This window comes from Rhipicephalus sanguineus, chromosome 1, assembly GCF_013339695.2.
Source record: "Rhipicephalus sanguineus isolate Rsan-2018 chromosome 1, BIME_Rsan_1.4, whole genome shotgun sequence".
Classification (NCBI taxonomy): domain Eukaryota; kingdom Metazoa; phylum Arthropoda; class Arachnida; order Ixodida; family Ixodidae; genus Rhipicephalus; species Rhipicephalus sanguineus.
Window position 1 is genome coordinate 247,328,363 of NC_051176.1, and position 20,436 is coordinate 247,348,798.

General features: G+C 42.7%; 1 protein-coding gene across 4 annotated transcripts in view; it reads right to left on the reverse strand.

The window, feature by feature from the left end:
- The window catches only part of LOC119376434 (coiled-coil domain-containing protein 102A), a 56,940-nt gene that overhangs the window by 12,908 nt on the left and 23,596 nt on the right, over positions 1-20,436 (reverse strand). For 2 of the 4 annotated variants that reach the window (XM_037646269.2, XM_049411006.1), the window contains exons 7-10: positions 16,344-16,547; positions 12,703-12,873; positions 9,313-9,416; positions 3,969-4,014 (exon numbers count right to left, since the gene is read on the reverse strand). In XM_037646269.2, coding sequence (XP_037502197.1) covers positions 3,969-4,014; positions 9,313-9,416; positions 12,703-12,873; positions 16,344-16,547 — 525 coding nt within the window. Of the gene's footprint in view, positions 1-3,968; positions 4,015-9,308; positions 9,417-12,702; positions 12,874-16,343; positions 16,548-20,436 lie in introns of those variants that run through there. The other 2 variants (XM_037646284.2, XM_049411022.1) reach the window with 2 other exon arrangements.

A 20,436-nucleotide genomic window follows, 5' to 3' on the forward strand; every position in this document is an offset into this window, starting at 1 on the left:
ATGCCGGCATGCGGGCCAAATATCGAAATTTGTGGCTGCCGCCACCTGTAGTGCTTCATCACGAAACAGCGGCGCGGCAGCCTCGAACCCCTTGGTCCGATGTCGGCGCTGTTTCCGAGCCACATAAAATTGAAACATTTCTGGCGCAGATCGCTATCGCTGGCAGAATGTCACTATCGAAAAAGCGCTAGCCCTTCGCTCGACTATGCTCATGTATTTTCACTGTGTCATCACGTCTCCCTATTGGTGAACAAACATGCCTTCTGAAAATTCTTAAAGAGCAAAAGGTACACAGTGAATTTTACGTATTGCTGGTTAATCTTCCGTAAGCATGCCGCCATGAGTGCCGGTCGAGGAAAGAAACCGATTAGTACATTTATTTGTCGAGGGTCTGTCAACGCCAGATCTGTTATCTGTTAACCCTTTGAGGCGCTATGTACACAATTGTGTACACGACATGTTTCTGCTAGTTGTATTGGCTAGTGGCTAACATATAGAGCAAGATACATTGAGCTTTTAATGAACTGAACTTCCTGCATAATAAATTTGTCTTCATTTAACTTCATTTTTCAGTTTACTGTTGCATATGATCACTGTCCTGAAGGCACTACCACGTTCGACGAGTCGTTTGACATGCCGCTTCCCGCGATCCATGGCAAAACTAGTATCTTGCCTTTACCACAACTTCTATTAAGATTGTATAAATGCAGCAAATAGAATGAGATGATCTGGCTATATGACTGCTCATTGCACCAAATTAATTTTTCTTTAAAGGGCCAGTAAACAACCTCACGGTCCAAAATTTCTAATGGAGAAATAACTGCGCACTTGTTCGACTAAACATGCTACCGCAAGAACTTGGCGAATCAGTGCTGTAATAAGGCAGTTACAGGGCATAGGACGACCCGCTTTGGCTGGTTTCGGTTTCTCGCTTGTTCTTCCCACCCTTCTCTCGCAGCGGAGAGGGGTAGGCGTAGCCCTTTGTCTTGACTACACCCACTTCGTCAACGTAACAAGACGTCAGCGATTACGTCATCGGCGCACAGCCAAGAACTGAGCAAGGCTTCCTCCACGTGCGCACGTGTCATAGTGGTGTGGTGAGGAAGAACGGTGCGAGCAGTATGAGGCACTGGTGAGGCATGCACCCTTCCCCTAGTGGTAAAGTAGGGAGACGCCTCTTTATTTTGGAGGCTGTCATTGTCCCAGTAGTCTCGGGGCTTACAAAATGGCAGAGGGCAGCACAGGAAAATGAAAATGCGGACTGCGTGGCCAAAACTGCATCACCGCAGGACCCAGGCGCCATTTCGTAGTGCAAAGGACCAATTGACGAGCTCAGTGGCACGTAATGTTGCCAATGGGCAAGATTTAGTCCCTGCGCATACGAGAAGCATTGGACAGGCATAGGAAAGAGGCGCGGGCATTGCTTTTCAAAATGGAGGGTCTGCACGGCGCACAGCGCTGTAATATTCGCAAAATGTGATCACCGCGGTCTACTGTACGAATTAGCGAGCTTGTTTGGGGAGTGTAAAATAAAAGTAAGAGCCTGTTTACTGGCCCTTTAATATCAGCTCCAACACGAGCACACAAGAGGAAAGGGTGGTGTTATACAGTATATGAACACCCTGAACACAAGAATGTGGGTATATACCCCTGATGCTTGCATCTAGGTGCTTTACGAAGCACAGTGCTTTGCGTTTGATAAAGCTTCAGCTCCCACAGAGAAAGCGCTCCCTGGCAGGGGCTAATAAAAAGGCAAAGTAGTCATATCTATGGAGCCATAAAAGCACCAATTCAATTAGTTGGCCAACACAAGATGGAGCATTAAGATTAGGAAACAAATACAGAGCACCTGGGTTTGCTTTTTAAACATGCGCAACCGCTACTGGTGGCATGACCATGGGTGTTACCGCCAAACCTACTTGCTCCACACTGCATTGCCTGTTATGCCTACTTATCAGTAATGAGATTAAAGCAACTGCTGCTGATTAAAAAAAGTAATCAATTGCAAAACTGACAGAATGTTTATTTAATTACAACCAAATGAATCCAACAGACAATTAGGCCAAGGAAAGCATAGGGAACATGAATTGTTGTCTTTAATGATAGTGCAGTAATTATGATGTAAATTGAAATGAATTAAAGTGGACAAAAAATTGCCTTTTCCATTTGTGGGATCCAAACCCACAACTTTCGAATCCAAAATGATTAGAATATTGTGGGTTCAGATTTCCCCGACAGAAAGGGCAATTTTAATTAATTTCAATTTACATCATAATTACTGCAGTACCGTTAAAGACAACAATTCATGTCCCCTATGCTTTCCTTGGCCCAAATGTCTGTTGGATTTACTTGGTTGCATCTAGCAAAGAAACAAATCCCTCAAAAACATTCCCCTTCTTTCATCTATTTGATTACAAGTAATTATTTACATGCAATTCATGAAGTACATGTCTGTTCAAGAGCCATGCATTACTACTAAGCGTTATTCCAGGCATAGTGTACCTTGTGTTGGGCTTCACAGTAGACTGTTCACTTACTGTTGTAAATAGAAGGGCCACAAAAGATAATTTTTCAGTTTTATGCCTAATTTGTCTGCTCCCAAAAAAGTGGAATTTAGATCACCTACTGCCTGTATTGTGAGTTTTACTCCTCTTCTGTGCACATGTTGCCAATTGTAGGCAAGGTGTTTGTAACTATACTTTGTTACAGAAGCTAGTACTAGAGCTGTGCCATGCATTCTGTCTTTCTGTACTACTAATACTACACTTGTTTAGATAGTCAGCATTAGGCAAAATGAAGGCCATTGGTACCGAGGTAACACAGGCACTTCTGATTGCAATCAGGTCTGATCCGGATCGGATTTCTCGACTGCGATCAACAATGGTCACTGCTACACGATCCAAACTAAACCACACTGAGTTTGGGGCAGACGTCAGCCAAATCGCAATCTGGCTAGCGGATTCAGTAGCGCAGATCACGAATGAAAGTGACCGTACAGCAGCGCCTTATCCAGATTGAGCCTAATCCAGTTCAGCCCTGATCGCGATCAAAAGTGCCAGTGCGACACCGGTATAAGACGGCTATGGTATGTAATGTCACAGCACATGGTCCTTTCCTTGAACGTTCTCTCCAGAGCACACACAGGAAGGTGGTACTAGAACTGGAGTGACATTTCTGTATGCCAAGGAAGACGTCAGCTAAAGCTATTTCATTCTAATGTGAATGAGTGCGAACTCTTGCATGTGTCTCCACGGGCCAATGTTCATCAAGTGAATTCAAATTCAGTGCCCAGAGTATTGATTCAGAAATGTAATATCAGAGCCTGGATTATACATAGCATGCTCTTGAGAGTACCGGCGCTACAACAACATGTTCATTTTAGCCTTCTAGAAAATTTTACAAATACAAATTTTGGCATCATTAGTGAAATCCAAAGGCCTCAACCAACCAGTTGTATATTATTAACTCTTGGCTTGCAGCAGCTCACGCAGGCGCTGATTGTCACCAGCCATCTTTTATTTTTCTGCATTTTATAAACACTTAAGAGATCTGGAAACTATGAAAATGGAGCACTGGGTGTCATTGATGTCATTGGTGTACCCAGAGGGGAGGGAGGGAGGTTCAACACCCTAAAATGTTTACAATTGGTATGTATACGCACATACCTAGACGTACAAACACACAAACATGCATAAAAAAAGCTGACAACCGCCACAACCGCAAAAAAAAAAAAAAAAAAAAAATGTCCTGGCTATGCCCCTCAGAGCTGTCTACAAGAATGCAAGCTGAAATTCACTTATGTTTCGTTATCAGCCGAAATTTAATTTAAATGAAACTGAGCAAGGTCAACCCAACATTCGGTGCACTTGATATAGAATGGCCCTCAAGTGAAGAAAGCAGAGAAGTTAGTAAAACAGTGCATAAAAATGAAAGGACAGAAAGAAGACGTTGGATGTTAGTGCCAGTACCTTGATGGTGTCCGAGTGAATTGATGCAACCAAGCAATCTTGTTGGCTTTAGAAAATAAAGGGAGACAAAGAAAAGTACAGCCAGGGAAAACCACTCAGCAGCACTTCACATACTAGTATAATTAAAGCACATGATGAAAAAGTGCAGTCTTGTCCATTACACATGCACACACATGCATTACTATATAGAGCTGGCATCTTAAAACACGGGTTTTATGAAGAGGTGCAAACTATCATAGTCTAGATTGCCACCGCCCATCTTTCAATCTCCATTTCCTACACACGCATCAGCAAAAGCAGCCATATAAGCCATAATTATACTTTTTACAGCTTCATCACCAAAGCTTTTAGTTTTGTTTTGGTATTGAATCTTGAAGCTGTTGCTTTTCTGGGCTTCCCTGTATAGACCTATAATCACGCCTCGCACACTATCTGAAAATGTTGTGATACGGCTAGCTTTGCTTAGTGAATTGCATGAAATCTGCTGTAAATGAATGCAAGGGCATTCAAAATTGCTGCAGACTTGACTGTGAAGTCAGTCTCCACATGTTTCAGCACAGGGCTAAAGGCAAGTGGTACGCTCTTCCCAAAAGTTGCAGTTTAGTTTGGCAACTGAAAAATCTTGGCATACACATCGGGCACCGCGTTGATGGCTCTGTAAAACGAACGGTTACAAAGGAATAAGCACAGACACATAAGGTGACTATGCTAAACCTTGTAGAAGGAAGTCATCATCGCTTGCCTAGTCAGCACAGTTTTTTTTTTCTTCTAAATGTTAACTTCAAAGCCCTCAAGATGGCCTGAGACAACACTTCTCCATGTGCATTTTGTATCTTTATATGCAAGAGAAGCCATTACACATTCTTTAGCAATCTGACAAATAACTGCTGTAAGTTCCTCTCTTAGTGTACAACCACCACTGAGATTAATTAATCATGGGCATTCACATGCCTGCTTTGTTTTGCATACTGCCTAGTAAACTGGTTATGTGGTAGCTATATCATTATCCGTGTAAATTTTACTATAGTTAACGGGGCCCTGCAACTCTTTTTGAAAAGACTCAAAAAATGGTGCCCACAGTTGGAAATAACAAGCAGCACGTGCCTGCCTTGCATCGTCACGTGCCATGGTCAAACTCCCCCAGCCACTCGGTGAACAAGTCGTGCGTCAACTATGCCTTGGCATTGTGCCTGTAGCATATGGGCACACAGTGCCGGAAGCAACATAGCTTCCTTGATTTTTCCGTTAATAAAGAGCACATGCCAGCCACTGTCGTCCATATTTGTGCATAGAAGTATGATAATATGCATTTCACTATGTTTGCTGCCACTGTATGAATCTCCTTTCACCACATGCATTTTATTGGGCAGCATTTTCATTTGCTAAAATAACAAAGTTTCTGCACTTAAACACCTCACTCTCCATAGCTTACAGTGATGGCTTAGTTGATCACAAGCCAACTGGCAATATCTTGGTCACTTGCTCAAGCTGGCTTGCCCACAGGAGATTTAAAGAAAATTCCATGCCTCACTTTGAGCCAGTGTACCAACTGTTGTTTGCCAAGAAGTTTAGCAAAGATGTAGAGATCTTGCTTTTGGCCAGAATCAATCCCCAAGTTATAGGAACTTCAGCAGTGTGTCTTTCATGTCAGCATAGGTTGCTTTCTGCAGGCACTTGCTGTCCGTTGAGTTTGCATTGGAGCTGGTAATTTTCTGCTTGTCCTTGAGAACTAGCCCGCTATGCCTTGGGCGGTGCGGGCAGGGCAACATTCCTTTTATTTATTTTTTTACGTGCCCACTCTAAAGTATGCGCTTGAGAAATGTCAAGAGTGTTCATTTCAAGAAGTTCTATTTTTATTGCGATAGCAATTATATGGACAGTCTCGGCTGGATATTGCCGTCGCCGTCGCCGCCGTCATGCACCGTATATGTATAAGTATGTATATATCTATAAAGTCCCCACAGAAAAATAACTCAGAAAAATGCTTCCGAAGCGCGGAATCGAACCAGGGACCCCTTGCTCCGCAGCGAGCGGCGCTATCCACTACGCCACGAAACGCAGATCCTCCACGTAGCCAACGGCGAGCGTTATATACACACCATTTAGCGCTGGACGGACTCAGAGACAGCAGGCGATAATAAGCGTTTCTTCAATACCAGCTAGGTGGCGCTAGGAGCCCCGACGGGCGCATTTAAAAGTCGTCGGCGAGCTTTCTTATATTTGCGCATGGGAGAAGCTTGCCCTTCCGCTGTCTGCTCGCGCGGTTTTCTCGTGGCGAGGGGTAGAGGAATGTTTCACGCTTTCACCGTGATGTCCGCGCTCATGTTACGGCGCGTACGAATGTCACTCGAGCTCAGGGACGCCGCTAAACGAACAAACAGAAGATGAGAGCGAACTATCAAGTGTCACAGCTCGACACTTGAAGCACGCTAGTTTCCTTCGCTGCTTCGGCCACCTGTTGCAAGGCGGCCGCCTTGCAACAGAAGCGCTGTTCAAACTGAGAGTATCCATTGGCGAGCCTCACTTCGTATAGCCTTAGTTCCTTGCTATCGCATTCATTGCTTCGCCCTTGCGGCGAAACTGTGACTTTTTTCACTAGCTCCCAGGTTTGTGCAGCCTGAGAGAGTTCCTCCCAAACTGTTCACTTCGTGGGCATGTCCAGCGCTTTCCGTTTCGCGGCAGCTGCCAGAACACATGGCTTCCTTCTCATCTGCCGTCCCAAACACAACCGCTGACACAACTCGGGTGCAACTAAAATGAAGCACAAAGCACTTGCACCACACATACACCGACATACGCCGCAGATGACGAAGAAGACATGCAACTGTACCATATCCAACAGCAGTGCCTAGCTTGCACTGGCCAGCAACAAGAGTGGCATGGGAGCACCTTAGGTATAAGGCAGGATCTTGAGCAAAGTTTAATTGGATTTCGTCAGATGCTCTATCGATCCATCTCGATCGTCATCTCCAAGTCTGCAGTGGCTTGGTCGCAGCCAGCACAATCTTGACGTTGATATTGAAAACCACATCCCGGCCACTGGCCTGCACTGTCGTTTATGGGGAGAAGGTAGCCCACTTAGGGGGACAAAGTACCGGTGGTCCACCTTAGCGAGGCTCAGAAAAATAGGCTGTGCAGCGTCAAAGGCCAACTCATCGTGGCATAGAGGCAATGCATTGGGCCTACTGCGGCTGTCAGCTGTAACCGATTGGCAAAGCTCAAGGAAGTTCGTTGTATGTGGCACACTGTGCCATTGAAGTAATGCATATTTTCACGGTTGCGCTGGTTGATTCCATAAGCAAAAATTTGTTTTTAGTGGAGCTGTTATATGTGGGTTCAAAAAGTTGGGGACCAACTGATACTTGAGGAGGCCATTGGAATACAACCTCTTAACATTTAATGAGATCTCAAGCCCACAATGCTATACACAGTATACTGCGGCATCACCGATGAAACCTGGCATAAAAAAAAAAACACCCATACACATGAAAGGTCCAGGCATAGTAACAGTTCCATGTCGAAGAAAAGAATGTGTATCGATGGTGGAAACATTCAAACAGCTTATGTGTGCTACAAAAGGGGATTGCTTTCACCAGACTGCAATAGAGTAGAGCTGAGAGATTTTAAAAGACTTGCTGATGTTATCAGTACTCAAAGAGAAATGAGAATGTGCATAATAATATATACTGTGATCATTCCAAAAGTGCAGAATATTAAACATAACAGACAATTCATTCTTAGTGCAATTAGCACTGTTAAAAATCTATGACAAAGAGGGCAGTGATGTTGATGAACATGACTAGAAAAGACTGCATATGCATAAAAAACTAATAACAAACATGTTTATACCACAGTCAAGTGCCCTTTAGGTGAGTTTAGCTAAAATCCGAGGAGTCTTTTTTTTTTCTTTTTTTCTTTCTAACTTTCCGAAATGCAGGGGTTGGCTTAGAAATGAGTAAATATAGTAACTTAGTGAAGCTTCTTACTGTGGAGGAGGGATGTGTGTCTTAAAAAATGTTTTTTTTAAAGCTGGGTGAATAGCATGAAATTTAATACACTTATTCAGTTTTTTACACAGATTTGAAATATATAAATAGATTTTTAATAGCTGCATTAGATCAAAACATATGTAATTTATAACACATATTTAAGCATGTTTATTATGGGGATTTTTGGCAACTTAGCTTTGTCAAACACAAAAACAAAGTATTAATGAGAACTAACAGACAATAATGCCAAGGACAGTATAGGGGATATTATTTGTAGTAATTAGGATATAAACGTGAAGAAAGCAAAGTGGACGAAAAGATAACTTGCTACCGACAGGGACCGAACCTGCGACCATTGCGAGGGTCTCGTTCTGGCAGACTTGATGCCTTCAGGTAGTATGCAAGGGATTACTGGTCAGCTGCCAGCTCGTAAAAAGATCACGTGCTACGTGACGCCAATAGGCAGAAAAAGAGTGTTTCACACTCACCGCCATGGCTGCGATCGCCGCTGACTAACACTACTAGGTTTAAATGCTCGTATATACCCCATAAAGTGGACGGGAGGATGACTGCCACCGTAGCTCAGTGGTAGAGCATCGGATGTGTTATTCAAAGGTCGCAGGTTCGGTCCCTGCCGGCGGCAAGTTATCTTTTTGTCCACTTTACTTTCTTCGCATTTATATCCTAATTACTACACACAACATCCCCCTATACATCCTTGGCATTATTGTCTGTTAGTTCTCATTAATATTGTGTCTAACAAAGAAAAACGAGCCTTTAAAAGTCATCTTTCCTGCAAAAACAAAGTATGTGGCAAGACTGAAAGGAGGAAGCTGATCTGGCTGGTGATGCTATTTATTTTCTTATAATGCCGTTCACCAAATTATAATTCTCGATGATCAGATATAATATGCAGCAGAAAATTTCACTCATATTTGCGTCTATTTATTTTGCATTCAAAGTTCGTTGAAAACAATCAGATTAGCATCACTGGCTAGACCAGCTTTCTGGCAGTCTTGCCACATACTTTGTTTTGTTGTTTGACAATGCGATGTTGCCAAGACTCCCCGTAAATATGCTTTTGGAAAATGCACATCTTTTGTTCTAATGCAGCTACAAAAAATCTAATTAGACATTTGGAATCTGCAGAAAAAAATTGGCTAACTTTGTTAAATTTCATTCAGTTCACCCAACTAATCAAAAAATAAAACAAGACCCAGGTCTCCCCTTACGGTTTGAGAGTCAGAAAATGCGTGAACAGAATACTCTCAAACTACAGCTGGTATGAATTATGAACATGAAACATTAGGATAAAACGTTTGTTGACAGATAGGCTTATCACCATCTACACTCACCTTGTTTGCAAGTGCTCCAGCTGCATCTGCAGTGTTTCTATCTGCTCCTGCAGCTCATCATTACTGCGCTGAAGTTTGCGAATACTGTTGGTAGCAGTGTCAGCCTTCAGGGAGGTGGAGAAAGGCAATAGAGTATCTAACTAAATGTACATAAAGCACACGAAACGGTATCAAAGGCTAGTCATGCTGCAGAGGCTCATAAAAGGTTCCTATCATGATACTATAAACAAAAGTTCTCTATGATACAGTTACTATTTTACAGCGTGTTTTTCTTTACAATACAGATTTTTAATAAAAATCCTATGACAGAAAGGCACCTGTCTTTTTTGCACACGAACTCCATGTCGAGGGGGAAATACTCAGCCGCAGTTAAAATTACACTGTTGCGACTAATTAACAAGAACTCGTTAATTATCTTTTTAATTATTGACTTGAGGGCAGGCGTTTATATTACAGAGTTGTCGTGTGTGCCAATTTATGGCATAGCTATTTTTTAAAAATCACAAAAGGTGCACGTAGTTCGAGATATTCGTAATCGAATTTCAAGGGTGAAATCGAAACTGATCACGTAAGGCACGCACGAAGTGCGACTGTTCAGCTACGTGAGACCGGAACTACCCGTCACAAGGGAATCGCGAAACATAAATGAAGGCGCGCCACGGCTGTATGTTTTCGTGAAAAGCTGCAAGTCATCTTTCTTCTGCCCGCGCATCACCTTACTTTTGCGTGTAGTGTTTGGTGCTTATCCGTTTCTTTCGAACTGTGCACAAGAAAACCGCAATATCAATATTTTTTTTGTGTGGGAAGCATAAAACTCAGGTGCAGCCACTGCGGCGCTACTTCTTGCAGACAGACGAAATAGTTTTTCACCCCTCGTTATAGTTTAAAGGGACCGACAACTGATTTTTCTCGACCCAGTTTTTTATGGCGCGACAGGAAGCTCACCCTTCGTAGCGTTTGTAGCTGCTGTGGTTTATTCGAAAAGCACGTAGTTATTTCATAAGCAGTATTTTTCGATCTCAAAGGCTCCAAACACGCATGAAGGCTTGCTCCAGCAACGCTAAGAATTGATAGCGATGCCGCTAGCCCTTGTGAAAGCTGTCGTTGTTCTGCTTTCGCAGGAGTTACTGTAACTATGCTTAACCATCTTTATTTTGAGCTTTCCAACCATTTTTGAAAATAGCAAGCTGTTACAATGAGATGTGTGGCTTTATACACCTTCCCGGTATTTGTACAGCGTTGTGCGCGCCTGCGCCCAAGGTTGCCTGTGCCTGTGTCATGGATGGCTTGTCCCAGCGTCGTTACTCTCTCGATACACAAGCCAAGCCAAGTAATAGAAAACGTAACTGTGCATATGCACGGCCGCACCGAGTAGCAGCGCGCGTCATTTCTGAGACGAAGTGTAGGTAGCAAAACTATGTCGCTCCAAAACCTTAGCGACCTGGAAACTGCGTGCACGGTTGCATGAGCACGCTGAAAAGTTGCTGAAGACGCGCTGACGAGAATGGGATCATTACGTCACGCGAAGGCAGCGCCACTTTAACGCATACTACTAACGCAGGCCTATGTGTACATTATTATAGAGTAATACCTTTTAATATAAAGAAACGAACAATATTTCAATACTAACAAAAAAATCGTCGACCGCGTACAGCAATCAATGGTCACGTGGCCGTCTTTATCGGATCATTTGTGTTTTTGCTGCCAGAAGCAGGTCATTTTTCGCGACTTTCAATTAAGAAATAAAAATATAAATCCATCTCTCACGAAAAAAACAGGGTTGGTTTGAGACAGTGCGACGGACAATCTACATCAGTGGAGTCAACTCATTTCATATTCTGGGCAGTTGTCGGTCCCTTTAAGAAAGAAGCAGATAAGCACCACCCATCGCATGCAAACATTAAGCGGCCTACATGTGCATTTCAGAATGCTTGCCAATTTTTCTGACCAGATTCTGCTTCGGCGCGCCTTCATTCAAATTTTGTCATTTCCCTGTCACGTGTCATTCCGGTGTTCCGCTGCGCTTTGTGTGCACCGGGCACGATTAGTTTCGATTTCGCCCTTGAAATTCGCGGATGAATTTCTTGAACCACACGCAACTTATGATTTCTAAAAAATGGATATGCCATAAATTATCATGAACTACAACTTCCTAAGATAAACAAATGCACTCAAGTCAATAATTAAATAGTTAATTAACGAGTTTTGTTAATTAGTCACACCAAATTCATTTTAGCTACGGGAAAGTACTTCCGCCATGGCATAGAGGTCATGTGCGAAAGCGAGAGGAGCCTGACTGTCAGAATTTTTATTAAAAATCTGCATTGTATATGTGGATATATTCTTGACTGTATTCCGGAGATAACAGATTTAGGCACTCCGTGCTTACTCATTCTCACCAAAAGTGATCACACTTTGCATGTTTGTTTTGTTTTTTTTGCATTATTTCAAATTTCCTCATTTACAAACCACACATCAAGCATTTTCAACTAAATTACTTACAAACTTTATGCACAAAACTAATTTTACTGTTTGTCTAAGCAATATGCACGTAGTATATGAATTTGTATCTGCCACAAATGGTTAATTATGGACTAAATAAATTCCAACTTGTTCCCTTCTTTTTTTTTTTTTTTAGACAAATCACACTGAAAGAAAAGGTAGGCCTTAAAGGAGTACTGACATGAATTTTAAAATTTTTCGGGTTGTTGCTCTAAATGAAAGCACAGGTGTCGAGAACCCTAAAAAGAGTGCCGTGGTGCCTGGGGATGCATTGCATATATTTTTATTACCGCTTCTTTCAACCAGCAGTTTCGGTTTCGGTTTCGAGAGGGCGGCTTCATAGTGATGTGTCAAAACTGCCCGCGACGTCACGGGCCGACTGCAACCCACGAAATATGCACCTGCTGTCCTTTGCTGTCAGTCGAATGTGGTTCATGATGAGTGAACTGTCGTCCAGTGCCTCCGACAGCGATTTCAGTGATCTAGGCTGCATGCAGAACCCAGACTTCGCAAACCAAGTGAGCTGACTTGAAACGTCATAGGGCTCTCCGTGCGGTGAAGCTGCCTTGCAGATGCTGGGAGATGAAAACTTTAAAATCAAACTTAAATATTTATACGTGTTTCCCGGATGCGGTGTGGGGAGCGCTTTAACACTACATGCCAAGGAAACCAAAAACGTCCGTTTTGCTGCACTTCAAAATCGGGTCAGTACTCCTTTAAGGCCACGGCACTTTGTTTTTATCAAGCTGATTCTTTCGGCAAGTGGTGACCACTGTAATAATTATTAAAACCAATGAACGATTGAGCTTAATGAGACTATTATTAAACACAGTGCAAATGTATTTGCTAAAGAAAATAGTGCATTCCAGTTTTCAGAAAATGGCTCACCTCATCCTCAGCAGTTGCGAGTTCTTTTTTCAGTTCATCAATACGCCCCCGTAGCTTTTTCACCTCTGCCTCATACTGCTCCGATCGTCGCAGTGCGTGAGATAATTCTGTGCTCTTCTCCTGGAGAACTTTCTTCAGTTTGCTATGAGCATGCTTGAGGTCAAGCAATTCCTATAAAAAAAAAAATGGAAGTCTAATTTAAAGAAGCTGTCATACTCGGCGAAGAAAAATTGCTTACAATTTAATCCACAAAAGAAAAAAAATGCTATTTCTAATCTCAGTGCTAGTTATAATGGTGGTGCGAGAATGCCAAATTGTAGCTCTGGATTGAATGAAGCTAAAGTAATCAGAATGCTGAACTAAAGAGTCCTGATCACAAAGAAAACCCAGGTTAATTACAGCAAAGTTGTCTAACGCTAGGATCAAGGAGTACATTTAGGCAAGATTTAGGGTGGCCACAGCTCCGACAGAACCGCCATGCGGTTTCAGAGCACACAGACATGTGCTACGGCAGACGCCTTGAATGTAACGTCTGAGTTCATTTTATTTCTGCAGTTTCACGCACGCGTCTATGATCAGAAGAGGCGGCGTCCCCATCAATGACTGCGGCCCAATATGGCGCTCACCAGGACAAAGGGTGCCACCACCCTGCTCCCGGGGGAGGCAGCACTGACTTCGAGGCACCCTCATTCAGACAGACACGTTGTGCCATCTTGTGGTGTAATATGAAACGCCGAGTTGGCTGCATTTTCAAACTTAGAATTGTAAAAACCGCACGTTACACAGCGCTTTACACAGGGCCTTTCGGTTTTGCTTCTTCATTACATGGCCTAGCTCACACTGTCAGCCATGCACCCTGCGATTGGCATAGCCCTCTTTAATAAGACATACTAATCTTTCTCCAATACATCTCCTTAACCAATTGCGTTTGTCCATTGTATCGTGATGTAAGAGATCCCGAACCTGTAAGAGATCTCGCGAGTTCAAAAAGCAACTGACGTGTTCAGTTGCTCTTTGGTCTTGCTATGGGTCAGACGCCTGTTGTATGTTCCAAAGAGGAGCATCGGCAGTACAAGAAACGTCGGCACGGCCAGATGCGCGGTTGTGTGCGTCGCCATCAAAGCCAGTGCCACCAATTTTAATCGGGCAAGTGAAGCCAAATAAATGCACATGCGATGCCTCGCCGTCTCTAATCCCCCCCCCCCCCCAGGTGTACCACAGTACAACAGTAACAACTGACAGGGCAAAAGCTCCTGCAATTATGCTAAGTGCTGAAGTGAGTTGACACGTGGTCAACTACGACAAAAATCAGCAGAAGAAACAAGAAGTACGTACGCAAGACAAATTGCTCAACTAAAAAGTGAATTTATGGAATAAACACGAAAGGTTCAAACTTAACAGTGAAATTGCATTGTTCCACTTGGTTTACTTAACAAAATGCCTTTTTATGCACTAAAGTTAAAGAATTACTGAAATACTGCTGCATTTGTTGCAAACTTCAGGAACACATATGTTGAAACTAGTGTAACTCTCAAAATTAATTCCAAGTTGATATCACCTTTAAGGTCAGCAAGTACTATTTGTAAATTCCCCATTTAAGCTTGCTATCACATTCATTGTTCTAGATACCATAGAAACACTCCTTTTCATTTAAAGGTGCTATGATACCGATACTCTGAGGCTGAATAGCGCATTGCTTGTATGCCAGTATGCATCCCACAAAATGCTGCCAAGTTTGGAACCCAGTCAGTGCAGTGGAAATTTTGTTCTAAACATCTTACAGTCGCAGTTAACCATATAGCAGTGTGGCAACCATGACTGGTGACAAAATGAATTGACACTCCCAAAAATGACTCCCTCGGATAACAAAGGCCGATCTCGAAGGCCATGCTTTTACCATACTGAGAAAAGAGGAAATTATTGCAAGTACTAGAAAGCATCATGGCTATTATGCAATTTTTTCTGATATCCACGTGTGCTACAGCGGTTTGTCACTGCTCTTTATACTGTGGATAACTGGGTGGTCTTTTAGAGTTGCAGGATGGGTGCCAGAGAAAAAAAAATGAATAAGAAAGCTGCAGAAGGCAGAAGAGTAGATGGTGTGATGACACTGGCAAATTTGCAGAATCGCGCAGATAGCTGACGTGAAACAGGTAAATAGAGGATGCTCCGAGAGCTTTGCCCTGCTGTGTATGCCAAATTGGGCTACTGCTGTCATTATGGGCTACTGTTGTTAATGGCAGCAGTAGGTTGGTAACATTTGTTTTACTCATTCTTGCATTAAGAATATCTGCTTGAATTTCATGCAGTTTTCATGGTACTGGGATTCCAAAAGAATTGCTGACGTACCTTAGACGATCAAAACATACTCCAATTAATTAGTGATGAACCAAAATTGCTGCTCCACTAAACCAACCATACCATGCTCAGAAAAATGGCAAATTTGGCAAACACAGGAAATGCACCTAGTTCCAATAGCAAAATCGGTGACACAATACATGTGGATTACATTTGAAAAATCTAGCAAGGCATCATGTGACATCTGAGTTTTCAGTCACCATCATGCACTGGCCTTAGCACTTGTAATTACAGGGGCAAAACCCATGGTGCAGGAATTTTGTACCTAGGACTAGTGATTGCCATGAGATAGTTCCATGAGCAAACATAGATGACCATCACAGCCTGCCAATACCATTTAATTTCACTACAAGGCTGCAATCAAATGTATACGAGCATCTGCGCATGTTCAGTCATCAACAACCCCTACACACTTTTTTCTTGGTGCTATGGAGAATATTTATTGAGCTTCTTGCAAAATTATTACTTTTTTTATGGTATAAACAACATATACGTTACTGTGGTAACTGATGGCACCTCTACTCATTGGGTAACTAGAGAAAGATTAAGAGGCTAGAAAGCAACAAGTGTCTCTAACCAGTCACATATGTAGGTTAAGTAGTAAAGTGTGTTTGTGTGTTACTTCACATCTTTGAATAATCAAACTATAGTAACGTTAGCCATTCTGCTATTGTGGCTTGGATAAGTGGGAGTTTCGTGGCACACCTGTCTAGACAGGAAGTACATAGCTTGCGCTTGAAAATTGAAGGCTTAACCCTTTCAGCCCTGGATTTTTTATTTTGGTCGGGGACTTTTTTTGTGCGTGTTTTCCTAATAGTTATGACATCAGAAGACCACGAACGAAAAATTGAGCCAGTGGTGCAAGTATTAATGGATTTATAGACATGACATCAAATTAGGTCATCAGGGCTCAGCGGTTGTGAAATGAGAAAAATGGCATCTTTTTTTCTCCTATTCACTAGAGTACGCAAAATGTGAGCCACGTCTCATTTTTCTGTGTGATACTTATTGAAACAGCTTTGGTACGTCGTCCCGAAAATGACGCCTACCCGCCTGAGCTGACCCGCCTTGGCGTCACCCATGACTTTGGTCAAGCTTCTTCTTCTTTGTGGCTCCCAGCTCTGCAAGCAGGCCACAGTTTTGGTGTCGATCGCAGTGGGGATTATTGAAAAAGTATTCCCCCAAGAACGAGCAGTTTTGGTTTCATTTCCGAGGTGCTAGGGGAAATGTTGTGTGATGGTGTCAATTGACACCGCCAGGGCCGAAAGGGTTAAACACTCCACCTTTGTACGATGCTGCAGCTCAGCCTGAAGTGTCTTTTGGTCAGGGCTTGTGGTAGGAGATTGGGCCTTACGCTGCAGACACTCATGCATTTCTTGCAGTGATGCGCGCAGATTCTTGTTGTCCCGCTCCAGTGCTAATTTTTCCGTCTCCAAGCGCTCTCGTCTGCCCCATTCTGCAGCATTCTCACCTTGCAGCTGTACCAGCTGACAAGATGAACAGCAGATCACACACAAGACATCCAACACTTGCTGTGAAAACCTGATCATACAATCTCTGGGGGCTATGCAAGAATACATTCATAGTTCATAATCATTCATAAACAATTATGCTAAAATAAAAAAAAACGAAAAAAGAACAATCACACCTATTTGGACAAGATCAGACAGGCATGATTAGGGCATATTCATGATACCAGTATTCTTAGAATTCCACCCATAAGATGCACAGTGGGGCAGTTCATAATAGGGTGCCCTGATAATAGTATTGCCTTTTATGAAACGTGGGTTAGAGGCACCTTACTACAGCCGGCCACTTGTGCAACTTTAGTACTTGAAGCAACCAATATCATCAACCAACAGTAATTTTTTAGTATAACACATTGGGGTTTCAGGATAAGTTGTAGGACCACCACCACTAAAGACAAATATTATGCTGATGTGCATTGTTAAGAATACCATTCAGGAAACCTTGCAGTGCTTGTTTCATGCAAAAGAAAATGCTTCGTTTAACATAAAATTGCATTTCAAGGGTCTGCATATCCCGAATGCAATCAAAATCATGCAGCCCCAAGCGAGGATATACGATGTCGCATATGCTGTCACATCCCTGTACTGACTGACAGGCAGCGCTATGGTTTCTTGCCAAAAATGAAAAAGCATGGCCAGAAAGTAACTTATCATCACATGAACGTGTCATTTTCTCTAGCATTTAGAGTGAGTTAGTATGAGATGAAGCAAAACCAGTCAAGCTGTACATGTTAACAAAACTACTGAAATGCAAGTGCATGAGTGACAGAAGTTTTCGACCGCCTGCTTTGGCCGTGTCGTTGTCGAGAGAAACATGGCGACCATGAAGTGTTTCCAGCTCCCACTATTGAATCCAGTGTTCGCAGCAACCAAAAGCATAGCCTTTGTGACAGCTGACTGTTACTCTAAATAAATCGTCATAGAGATGCAAGATCGTTCACCACCTAGGTTAAGGGGAGACGTGGGTCTTGAAAAGTGTGTTTTTAATAGTTGGGTGAATGGAATGAAATTTGATAGACTTATTCAGTTTTTTCTGCAGATTCCAAATCTCTGAGTAGATTTTTAATAGCTGCATTAGAACAAAAGATATGCTAGTTCTACAACGTTTTCTAGCACAATTCTTACGGGGATTTTTGGCAACTTATTTTCATCAAACACAAAAGCAAAGTATGCGGCGAGATTGCCAGAAAGCTGGTCTAGCCGATGATGCTATTTATTTTCTTATAATGTTGTTTACCAAATCATAATTCTTGATAATCATAAAGTGTATGAAGCAAAAATTTTTCACTCATATTTGCATCCGTTTATTTTGCATTCGAAGTTCGATGAAAACAATCAAATTAGCATCATCGGCTAGACGAGCTCTCTGGCAATCTTGCCACATATTTTGTTTTTGTGTTTGACAAAGCAAAGTTGCCAAAAAGTACCGTAAGAAATATGCTCTCAGAAATTGCATAACTTTTGCTCTAATGCAGATAATAAAAATCTACTTGAGGATATGGAATCTGCAGAAAACACTGAATAAGTGTATTGAATTTCATTCATTTAGCCCTACTAATAAAAAAAATTTTTTCAAGACCCACGTCTCCCCTTAACATAAAAAAAAATATTTTCACTAGAATCGGGCAGAAGTGCAGGGCTTGCATTTTATTCCATGTTATAATGCACTGCATAGTTCTTTTTATTATGAGTCAGTGATTACTAGTGACAGAATTACACTGAAGAATTGCATTTACTCTACATTTACTTTAACTGCTGTTGATAATATGTATTGGAAATTTAGGCACAGTACTCAAACAATAGTCTATCAGTGAAGCCTAAATTGTTATTTGCCTTTAGTGTCCCTTTAGTAGTATATCTACTATTTCTATCAAGTGCACAGAATTGCAGTATTTCTGCCTGATTTCATTGCATAGGACTGCATTGTGTCAGCTGTTAAAAGAAAGACATGTAGTGCCTTTTCAAGTGGAGGAAACAGTGTATTAGTACATAATTAGAACTATTTCATTATCGTCTTCTGTTCAGTGTTTGCTTACTTTCAATGGTGTCACACTATCAAGAAAACGCAAAGGTCACTCCTTTTGCTCTAACTCTGATGTACACAAGCCACCATGCAATATCGCTGGCAAGATTCAAGCATACACATGTTTACTTTCTTGCTTTAGTTAGTAGTTATGTAGGCTTTTATGGCACAAAAGCAACAAAGGCTATGGTGTGCCAGCAACAACATATTTTTTTTTGTTATTTTTAATGTCATGAAAAAGTACTATCGGCACAGGCTGGATGTAAATTATCCAATATAAACCTACACTCTAAGAAAAAAAAAAAAAGAGTCAAAAGAGGGTCACGGCACTGTGACTCTTTGAGTATCCATTTGACCCCTATTAGAAGGTAGAAGCAGAAAAAGAGAGCATTTCTGCAGGAGTCAATGGACTCTCGTGAAGCGTGTTTCAATTGGCTTCCGTGATGAAGGCGCCACCGTATACGGAGTACATATTGCCACGCCCACTTCTTGTCTTGTTTTGATGTATTCGGGTTTGACCGGCAGGGACGGTTATCAACGCTTGACGCTGTCCGCGAAGTAGTGTTCTAGAAGCGTCGCGATGGTAGTAGATCGGTTTGTTAAGATTGCGCCCCGCACGCGAATGTTCCAGCTTTGTCTAGAGATTACGCCGCCACCAGGGATATTGCTGGAAAGTTCGATAGCGCCTGTATAAAAGCCGACGCGCGTGACCGCTTGTCAGTTGATCGACGGTCGACGCTCTGCTCGCCGCTATCAGTGCATACCGCGTGTATTGCTGTAAATCAACTTTCCGTTTCCCGGCCACAAGTTCGGCCAAATAAACAGTTTCCTCTTGAAAACGCCGACTGCTGTCTTCGTCGACGTCACGACCACGTGACAATATCGCGCGCTTGCCGTTCGGCGGCGCGGCTTGCCAACGGAGACGGGGCGCCAGGGTGGCGCGGCACCTCCACCTGCTCTCTCAGTCTGCTCAGTCTTTTGGAACGTGTTGCGTTGGTTGCGCTGGTGGCGTGTCTTGTCGTTTTGTGCTTGAGCGAACATGAACATCTTCTGTGGCAGTGATGCCAGGCTCCGTGCTCGAAGTGACGCTTTGAGGATGGAATATTCATGGAGCTGCACTGGACAATGTGCGCCTGTTAACGGTGAGTGTACTGCTTTCGTAGGTACTAATTACACAGCTTTAGCTTTGGCATCTGCAGCAGCTCTGCAGAAGTAGGTTGCCAGCCATTTCCAACAGCAGCCTGCATCCGCAGGGCTGTTGAGGATGCCCAACCAAAACTGTCAGTTAACGAGTTGACACCGTTATGCGCGTTGCTGTACAAGCTCCTATAAAATGAGCGATGCAAATAATTATCAAGGGTGATTGTTTGCGGATCGCACATTGTGTCTGCGCTGCTGAAGGTGCAAGGTGTCGTTTTGAGATGCGCTTTAGTCTACTTCATAACAACATTTCCATCGACATTGAGTGTGCAGCGTGCTTCCGCGCATAGGAACGTGAAAAAAAAAGTCTGTGTACAGAACACTTAGACGCGCTATATATAATGGTTTTTGCTGGCTTAAAGACGGTAGTTTGAGGTGCAAATATAGTACGATGCTTCCAGCACATACGCAGTAGTCACTTAAGTTGGAAACGCCTCGCCGGTAAGGTGAAAAGCTGGAGACTTTGAACGGCTGCCGTGCACTCTTTTCCCCCTCATTTCGGTTTGCTGTTTTCGTGGTTTGCCTACATCTGTGATGACTTTCGGCGTTATAACAGAATCGAGTGAGTGTACGTGACTGTGGGAGCTATGTGCAGTAATTCTAGCATATCACATGTCTGATCTC